The sequence below is a fragment of the Silene latifolia genome, chromosome X (assembly GCF_048544455.1).
Source record: "Silene latifolia isolate original U9 population chromosome X, ASM4854445v1, whole genome shotgun sequence".
Lineage (NCBI taxonomy): Eukaryota > Viridiplantae > Streptophyta > Magnoliopsida > Caryophyllales > Caryophyllaceae > Silene > Silene latifolia.
This window is the reverse complement of record NC_133537.1, coordinates 42818153-42828496: the sequence shown is the minus strand read 5'-3', so window position 1 is coordinate 42828496 and position 10344 is coordinate 42818153. Positions and strand designations below refer to the sequence as shown.

Below are 10344 nucleotides of genomic sequence, written 5' to 3'. Positions count from 1 at the left end.
TTTTGATATCATTTTACAGCATTTTAAGCATATTTATTTAAGTTGAATGAATGATTGTCATTTCTTTAAAGTATTTATTTTATTGTACCTAGTATGACCTAGTTAATTTTTAATCGTTATTACCCGAAATGAATGGGAATAGCGATTTGTTTGTAATTTAAATACGATCTCGTATCGTCGGTTTGTAATTAATTAATAGTTTTATTTATTTTATTAATTAATGTATAATAGGAATAACTATGTAATTTAAATTGTAATAGTTATTCTTACCGGCGTTTCCAAAAGACGGATTACATCGAGACGCAATCTATTTTTAGAAAGGTGTTCCAAATCCCACTTGAAGAAGCCCCTTTTGGAAGATGTTCTTATGAAGAGGCAAGGGACCAAGGAGTTGGTTTCCGATATGTAATAGTCTAGTTTATTTTAACTAGGTGGCCATACTAGGATTATTCATATGCTTGCTTGTTTTATTTTCGCGCATGCCAAAATCGCCATTCACATGAATTTTATTTTCGCGTTTGTAAATTCACGTCATTTACATTCACCGACTTAGTTCACTTATAGGGAATTTATGACTAAATTGACAAGATCTCTCACATAACTAAAATTGAGATTAGCCTTACCAATTAGTAACACCTATGAATCCCTTGTTCATTAGAGCCACGCTCGCCCAAGCGGGGTGTTCTCTTTTTACCTTGGGTAAGTAGAGTGGTAAACGGTTATCACGCGCCAAAATTGGTTGGACTCAACGGGGTATAAGACGGTCTTGTATTCCGGGGCTAGTAGACGAATTTAAGGAAATTCGTCAACCAAGAGTTCTAGAGGTAGAATTAGTCAACCGTTGACTTACCGAATTTATACGATTATGGGATGTTTCGCCCAAGCGATGCTCATTTTTTGTTTAATATTTGGGTCTTGGAATCATTTATATAATTTAGTGGGAGATCATTATATAAATGCTAAAACTTGTTAAACATGTTTTCACAAGTATTTTTTAAAACAATGAATGTTAATTTTTCCTTATTTGTTGTAGCATTTTAATTCGCAATGGCAACTTCTTCAACTCCATCGACTACTTCACTAGGCGAAGATTCATGGCTAAGGTCCGTAATGGACAAATGTATCTTAAAAGATGACGGTAGTAAATTTCTTGAATGAGAATCCAACATCAAAACCGCCGCGTTATCCGACAATGTGCTCACTTACTTAACCGATGCTCCTCCCATCAAGCCCAGTCCAAGGGCTTCATCAGCCGTGCGGACCGCCTATGATGACCATGTGAGGATTTCGAATGATATCAAGAATGTGTTGATATGGTCGATGTCCCCAAAACTCAAGCTTTCATGCATTTCTTTAAATGCGTACGAGATATTCACTCGTATGATTACTATGTTTTCACAAACACCTAAAGTCCGTCAATACGATGCGGCGACATGCTTCTTTGAATCAAAGCTTGAGAGGGCCCAAAAGGTTGGTCCCCATGTGCTAAAAATGGTCGAATATGTCGACATCCTAGAGAGTCTAGGGTGTAACATTCCTAAGACTCTTGTGGTGGATCGTATCCTCCACTCAGTTCCCACTAAGTTTGCCCACTTTAGGGTAAACTACTACATAAATGGCATGGATAAGAGTTATCATGAAATTCATGCACTCCTCACCCAAGCGGAGAGGGATATGGAAGCTAGTGGGAGTGAAAAAAGGGATGTTCTAGCCATGAAATTAAAGAACATGTCCCTTGGAATTAAGAAGGGAAAGGGGAAGGAAAAGTCCCAATTCAAGAAATCGTCAAAGAAACAAGACAAGGGAAAGGGGAAGCCGTTGAGAATGGCAAACCCAAGGCAAAAGGTGTCAAACTCTTCGAGGCCGAATGTTTTCATTGTAATGGGAAGGGGCATTATAGGACGAGTTGTCCCAAATACTTGGAGGATCTCAAGGAAGGGCGTGTGATGCCTATTGGTATGATTTTCTTTCTCTATGTGATAGACGTTAATTTTGTTTGCACTTCCACTTGGGTACTTGATACCGGATGTGGCTCTCACCTTTGTAATCATTTGCAGAGTTTAAGAGACGTGCGAGCACTAGCAAAAGGTGATGTGGATCTCCGCATGGACAATGGAGCTAGAGTAGCGGCCCGTTTCCGTGGGGACCTATGTGCTCACTTTAGCTAGTGGTCTAGAGTTATATTTAAATAAGTGTTATTTTGTACCAACTTTAACCAAGAACATCATCTCCATTTCCGCGTTAGACGCGGAAGGCTTTTGTTTTATGATTAAGGAATATAGTTGTACTTTTTCATTAAATGATGTGGTTTATGGCAAGGTCATTTCAATTGGAGGCATTTATGTTTTAAATGATGTTAATGACGTTTATCATGTGGAAACTAAAAGGCTCAAAACAGGTGATCCAAACGAATCCTACCTTTGGCATTGTCGGTTAGGCCACATAAACGAAAATCGCATTAAGAGACTTGCTTCATCAAAAGTGCTAAAACCATTTGGTTTCGAATCTTATGGTACATGCGAGTCTTGCCTTCTAGGCAAGATGATTCGTGCACCTTTTGCGGGAAAAGGGACATGAGCTAGTGAGGTTTTGGCTCTCATACATACGGATGTGTGTGGTCCATTAACCATCACCGCTAGAGGAGGTTTTCACTACTTCATTACTTTTACTGATGACTTAAATAGATATGGGTATGTCTACTTAATGAAGAACAAGAGTGAAGCTTTTGACAAGTTCAAAGAGTTTCAAAATGAAGTAGAGAACCAATTGGATAAAAAGATTATGACCCTACGATCCGATCGTGGTGGCGAATATCTAAATTCTGAATTTGATTCACACCTAAAAGATTGTGGTATAGTATCATAATGGACTCCTCTTGGCACACCACAATTAAATGGCGTGGCCGAAAGGAGAATCCGAACTTTACTTGACATGGTTCGGTCTATGATGAGTCTAACCAAGCTTCCTAATTCGTTTTGGGGTTTTGCCCTCTTGTCTGCAATATTTTCACTAAATCGAAACCCGACTAAAGCGACCGATAAGACTCCATATGAGATATGGACAGGTAAAGTCCCTTATTTGTCATTCATGCGTATTTGGGGTTGCGAAGCGTACGTCAAGATCAAGTCTGACAATAAGCTTGCACCCAGGTCTGACAAATGTCTTTTTGTAGGATATCCAAGGGAAACACGTGGCTATTACTTCTACAATAAACATGAGAACAAAGTGTTTATGGCTTGTGATGCTGTCTTCCTAGAAAAGGAGTTTATTTCTAGGAGACAGAGTGGGAAAAAAATTGAACTTGACGAAGTTCGAGAGCCATAAACCGAGAATGAGGTAGAGGAGAACGTGGAGGATAGCATTCCCTCTTCCTCTGAAACGGTATATCTTCCTAGAAAGTCAAGTAGGATTTCTAATCCACCTGACCGCTACCTTGGTAACATCGAAGAGAATGGTGTTTTGTTACTTTTGGAAAGTGATGAACCCACTACCTACAAATTGGCCATGTCTAGTCCCGACTCTACGCATTGGCTAGAAGCCATGCAGTCCGAAATGGATTCCATGTACGCGAACCAAGTATGGGACTTGGTGGATTTACCTGAGGGAGTGTGACCCCTTCAGTGTAAATGGATATATAAAATTAAGATCGGCGTGGATAAACATGTAGATGTTTACAAAGCTAGATTGGTAGCAAAAGGTTTCACCCAAGTTCATGGTTTACACTATGACGAAACCTTCGCTCCAGTCGCTCTGCTTCGGTCCATTAGGATAATCTTAGCGGTTGCCGCGTTTCATGATTATGAGATTTGGCAAATGGATGTCAAAACCGCCTTCTTGAATGGGATTCTAGAAGAGGAAGTGAACATGATACAACCTGAAGGTTTGTGGATACATCTAACCCTAAGAAGGTGTGTAAGCTCAAGAAGTCCATCTATGGTCTTAAGCAAGCATATCGGAGTTGGAATCATTGCTTTGATCATGTTATTAAACAATACGGTTTCACTAGAAGTGTGGAAGAATCTTGTTTATACATGAAGTTTAGTGGGAGTAAGGTTGCATTCCTTGTCCTATATGTGGATGACATATTGCTCATCGGGAATGATGTTCCATCGCTCACTTTCGTTAAGGAGTGGCTAGGGAAACACTTTCAAATGAAGGACTTGGGAGAGGCACAACGAATCTTGGGTATCCGGATCTATAGGGATAGGTCCAAGAGGATACTAGCATTGAGTCAAGAAGCTTATATTGACAAAGTTCTTGACCGGTTCAATATAAAAGACTCCAAGAGAGGATTTCTACCTATGGGCCAAGGGATTAACTTGAGGATGTCATAGTCTCCCTCTACCCCTAAGGAGATTGAACACATGAAGACCGTCCCTTATGCTTCCGCTGTTGGGTCTATCATGTATGCTATGATTTGCACTCGTCCCGACGTTGCGTATGCCTTGAGCATGACAAGTCGTTATCAAGCCAAGCCTGGTGAGAGTCACTGGATAGCCGTAAAGAACATCCTTAAGTACTTAAGAAGGACTAAGGATTCGTTCTTAGTGTTTGGAGGAGAAACTGAGTTGCGTGTAAGAGGTTACACGGACGCAAGTTTCCAAACCGATCGGGATGATATGAAATCCCAATCCGGCTATGTGTTTATGCTAAATGGAGGAGCTGTTTGCTTGAAGAGCTTCAAGCAAAGCGTTACTGTAGATTCTACAACAGAAGCTGAGTACCTTGTAGCGTCTGAGGCTGCAAAAGGAAGCTGTTTGGGTTAGGCAAATCATGGAGGGACTAGGAGTAGTCCATTCCGCCGAAGATCTGATCACTCTATATTTTGATAATAATGAAGCTATTTTTCAAGCCAAAGAGCCAAAGTCTAGTAACAAATCTAGACACATTGAAAGGAAATACCATGTAATTAGAGATTATGTGGAAAAGAAGGAAATTGACATTTGTAAGGTTGGGACAGATGATAATATTGTTGATCCTTTAACCAAGCCTTTATCAAAGGCTAAGCATGATGGTCATGTCGTCGCAATGGGATTGAGACGAGTACCAGATTTTCTTTAGATTATGGATATGTAATAATTGGATAATGAGAGGAAGGAGATTATGGATGTTGTGGAACCCTCAGGTTTATCAGGTTGACATTCAGCACAATACTGCTCAAACCATTCATGCTAAAGTTATTAACAGAGGGAGAAATAAGGAGTATTGGATTACATTTGTTTATGGTTTTAACAAGGTTTCAGAGAGAAGGACATTGTGGACTACTTTGAAAAATTATCAAAAACAGGTCCCTGAAGCCTGGATAATATGAGGAGACTTTAACAATGTACTCTTTCCTAATGAGAGGGTTGGGTCGCAGATCACATCAGCTGAGATTTCCCCTTTTCAGGAATGTGTACAACATTGTGGTATTGAGGGCCTTAAAGCAGTGGGCACCTTTTTTACTTGGACGAACAAACAAGAGGCTAAGTCTAGAGTATATAGCAGGATAGACAGGGTGCTTATTAATGATGAATGGCTTCAACTCTTCCCAGAGTCTTTTGCAAATTTTTTCCCTGAAGGTTTATATGATCATTGTCCCTGCATAATACAGCTTGATGAAGACAAAAGGAAGAGAAATGTTCCATTCAGATACTTTAATATGTGGGCAAAAGCACCAGAATTCAAGCATATTGTTACTAAACATTGGAATGTAGGAATCTATGGGACTCCAATGTATACAGCGGTGAAAAGAATGAAAGCCATGAAAAGTGACTTAAAGAAGCTGAATAGAAACAACTTTCATGACAATGAAAAGAATGCTCATATAATGTTACTGTCTTTACATTCTCTCCAAGCTGAACTCAGGACTCAACCTCAGGATGTCCACCTGATTGAGGCAGAAAGAAAAGCTGCTGATGGCGATAGGCAGCTTCAAGAGGCAAGGAATGCATTTTTACTTCAAAAATCTAAAGCACAGTGGTTGGAAGAAGGGGATGATAACACAACTTATTTCCATTCTGTACTTAAGAAAAGAAGAGCTGCTAATAAAGTTGTCCAAATTGAGGATGCAAATGGTAGAGTGCTGAACCAGGTTCAAGATATTAATGAAGCTTTTGAAAGTTACTATAAGAATTTGCTTGGGATGAGTAATAATGTGAAGAGAGTACACATCCCTACTGTTAGGAAGGGAAAGATACTAAATGCTGCATATATTACTAGTCTGAATCAACCAGTCACTAGAGAGGAGATTAAGCAGGCAATCTTTTCTATTCCTAGTACAAAGTCCCCTGGTCCAGATGGATTTAATTCACAATTTTTAAAGACACTTGGGAAGTGATAAGGAGTGATGTGATTCTTGCTGTTCAGGATTTTTTCCATTCTAGTAAACTCTTGAAGCAGGTTAACAATACTACCCTTACTCTTATTCCTAAGTTGGAGCACCCTAAGAATGTAAGCCAATTTTGTCCAATTGCATGCTGTAATACAATTTATAAATGCATAGCCAAGGTTTTGTGTAATAGACTGAGCTTAGTCCTCCCTGATATCATTAGCCCCAATCAGAGTGCTTTCATTAAGGATAGAGACATTGTGGAGAATATACTCATTTGCCAGGATCTTACCAAGCTATATAATAGGAAAATCTGTTCTCCTAGAGTGATCATGAAGTTGGATTAACAAAAAGCATATGATTCTATTAAATGGTCTTTTCTGAAGGATATGCTTAAGGCTCTGAACTTTCCTAACCATTTCATCCATCTATTGATGGAATGTGTTACTACTCCTCATTACTCTCTTTCCCTGAATGGAGAATTATTTAGATATTTTCAAGGAAAAAGAGGTTTGAGACAGGGTGATTCTCTGTCTCCCCTCTTGTTTACTGTTTGCTTGGAATACTTGTCAAGGATTTTGAATAGATTGACTGAACTGGATGGCTTAAAGCATCACCCTCTTTGCAAGAAGCTGAACCTCACACATTTATGTTTTGCTGATGATTTATTAGTATTCTGTAGAGGGGATTGGGCTTCAATGGTTGCTGTAATGAGAGCTTTTGCTACATTTACTGCTGCTTCAGAGTTACAGATGAACAAACAGAAGGCAAATGTTTATGGAAATGGACTGCCTAGTAATCTGCTGGAAAGGTTTGCTGAGCTAACTGGTCTTAAAATAGATAAGCTGCCATTTAAATATTTGGGAGTACCTATTTCTGTTAAGAAACTGTTTGTTCTAGACTGTAATATGCTGGTGGAGAAGGTGGTGGATAGAATTAGATCTCTGGGCACAAAAAAATTATCATATGCAGGAAGGTTAGTTTTGAGTAAAAGTGTGCTAAGTACACTTCATAGCTACTAGGCCAGGATCTATATCATTCCTACCAGTATCATGACAAAGATAGAAAGCATATGCAGAAGTTTCCTATGGAAAGGAGAACCTCATTCCTCCTCTACTGCTCTGGTGTCTTGAAGGCGTCTATAATAGAATTATTTGGTTCTATATCATTCCTATATTATTATTATTATTATTATTATTATTATTATTATTATTATTATTATTATTATTATTATTATTATTATTATTATTATTATTATTATTATTATTATTATTATTATTATTATTATTATTATTATTATTATTATTATTATTATTATTATTATTATTATTATTATTATTATTATTATTATTATTATTATTATTATTATTATTATTATTATTATTATTATTATTATTATTATTATTATTATTATTATTATTATTATTATTATTATTATTATTATTATTATTATTATTATTATTATTATTATTATTTTAAAAAGGATGCGCGCAGCTTTAATTAAAAGAAAAATAAAAGTTTACATGAAATTGGTGGGGTGCCGAGAAACAAGCTGGGCTCCCACACCCTTAGCAACAGCAAAGCTAAGTCGTAAAAATGTAAGCGACCACCCGAGCCCCGCATCCCGAGATATCGAGAATTTACCGGATCCGCTGAGCAAGCGACGACATCCGAACACGACTCCCAAGTGATGAGAAAGAGAAGGGAAGTAAACCATAACCCACTGCCCGGCGCAAAATCCCCGTACTTAGCACACTTACGCCGGCAAGATTCAAGAACAACCCAACCAGGCACAAAATCCGTCATTCCATGAGTCAAAGTAGAAGACCACACAAGTCAACGCACACATCACGTCCTCTCGTCCCAAGAATAAAGGCAAGAATCCGCAGGACGAAGAGAACCTTCATGCCCGTCAACCAAACCGATATCGACCTCCTTTCCCAGAAATGCCGATCTATAGCAGATGTCGAAAAGAGTGTCACGACGAGGTTATCCGATGTTTAACGCCCACAATACCAAGTACATGAAACAAAGATGGTCCCCAAAAACATCATTAGCAAAAACCCGAGAGCAAGTCGGACAGTCATAGTCGACCCAAACCCGAGACCGTGAATAACGGAACACCCGGACGATACCCAAGCACACTACGGTAAGACCTCCCCTGTTCATAGTCCCGACCCAAACCCAAGATAGAACCGCACGCAACCAATCGAGGAGTGGGAACCATGCTTTGAGATCGCACAAAGCAAGTCAAGGCGAGGTGTCAAAGAGAAAATGACCCTGAGGCGGCGAAAGAACCATCACGAAATAAATGTCTGCCAATTTCTTCATAAGTTTGGGGGCTGCAATTTCACTAGGGTTACCTAAGATACGAGCTCGTAGTCGCGGTAAAACCCCGCGCGGCATCATCAAAAGCGGGGCCGGCGGCTACAATACCGAGAAGGTCGAGGGAGCTTAGCTGCAAATCAAGACTGCAAACGGGACGCAATAAAAGCATAATGTAAAACATCCCCCGTCGCATAGACACCAAGACCACCAAGATGAAAAGGGAAAGTAGCAAGGCACCACTGCCAATCCCCAAAACCAGGGCCAGACGCGGTGACGATACGTTCAAAGCTGGAACGAAGAGCAGCATCAAAAGGAAGATGGACGGACCCAAAAACACTAGGGGAGCAAGTACGAAGGGAGAAATAGAGCTTAGAAATACCAGTACAAGCTCGAAGTAGAAGCAACTCACATTGAGGGTCCTCAATCCTTGCAACCAAGTCCATTAGCTCAATGGTCTTAGTTACTCTCCTCGCCACAATCTCACTGCCAAAACCAGAGCAAGTACTGACAGGTCCACCCAAAACTGTAACACCACGCAAGGGCCGAGCAATAGAAGGGGGGAAAACCCCAGGAAGCCGACTCCGAGGATCCTCAACAGGCCAAAAGACCTCCGTCTTAGAGACATTAAGGTGTAGTCCAAAACGGGGGCCATCCGCCATAATCAAATCCAAGACCTTCCCCACCTCTAAAGTATCCCCTACAATGGTGCCATCATCCAAGTACCACGCCTGCATAGTGAGATCAAAAGTGTCCCAGATTTTGCACACTAAGGGATGCAAAACCAAAGCGAAAAGCAACGGGTCCAAAGGATCACCCTGCTGGACACCTTGACAAGACCACAAGCAATGCTCCCCATAAAAAAGACGGGCAGGGCTGGAAAAACAAAACTCCACCCAACGAGGAAAGAACCGGGCAACGTCGGCGGACTTCCTGAAGCATGGTCGTACGATAAACATGGTTGAAAGCATTCTGGAAATCAACCAGCAACATGGAAAGTCCCACCTCAGCACCCCGAGCCTCAATGAGCCGATTTAAGGCATGCAAGATAACCTCTCCTCCAACGGACACACCCACCCCAAACTGTAAACCAGCAAAATAAGACGACAAAGAAGGACCCACCATAAAAGCACCAACCTTAGAGACAAGCCGTCTCCAGACAGTGCCAACAGCAATAGGACGGACCCCACCACATGGTTTAAAAAGCGGCGTGAGAGGGGCGCTGACAATGTACTCTCCCAAAGTAAGAGGGCACCGACCCTCAAGAAAAAAAATTAACCACCCTAGTAATAGAAGTGATCAACTCATCAGAGATAGCCACAACAGCGCCACTCAAACAATCCATAAGGTGCTGGGCACGAAAACCATCCCTCCCACAAGAAGTACCACGAGGGAAACTCCGAATCATATCCAAAACCACTGACTCAGAGGCAAGTAGAGGATGATGATCCGCAAACAAAGGAGTCAATGAAGGAGGTGGGGCGACATGATGCTTCTCATGCAAGGCCACAAGACTGGCATCGGAGTAGGGGGCGACCCCAGAGGAAGAAAGCACCCAAACAGCAGCAGTATAATGACCATCAGAAATCTTCCGCCGACATTGATAGAGGTTAAGCTCACCCAAATCCAGATCCTCCTCCACATTAAACAAAGAAGGACCCTCATCAAAACACTCCTGCAACAGCTGCAACCCCCCCTCCCCCCCAGGT

At 40.7% G+C, this 10344-nt stretch overlaps 1 protein-coding gene across 1 annotated transcript; it reads left to right on the top strand.

The window, feature by feature from the left end:
* The first annotated feature begins 5086 nt into the window (after nt 1-5086).
* On the top strand, nt 5087-7332 carry LOC141617262 (uncharacterized). Its single transcript, XM_074434446.1, has 4 exons — nt 5087-5236; nt 5360-6238; nt 6349-6432; nt 6697-7332. The coding sequence occupies exons 1-4, from the start codon at nt 5087-5089 to the stop codon at nt 7330-7332; spliced, it is 1749 nt and encodes a 582-aa protein (XP_074290547.1).
* The last annotated feature ends 3012 nt before the right edge of the window (nt 7333-10344 follow it).

Coding starts and splice junctions, on each gene's coding strand:
- LOC141617262 (XM_074434446.1), top strand. CDS start 5,087: ATGAGAGGAAGGAGATTATGGATGTTGTGGAACCCTCAGGTTTATCAG. Junction 5,237..5,359: donor TTGTTTATGGTTTTAACAAG/GTTTCAGAGAGA, acceptor GTTGGGTCGCAG/ATCACATCAGCTGAGATTTC. Junction 6,239..6,348: donor CTAGAGAGGAGATTAAGCAG/GCAATCTTTTCT, acceptor CTTGCTGTTCAG/GATTTTTTCCATTCTAGTAA.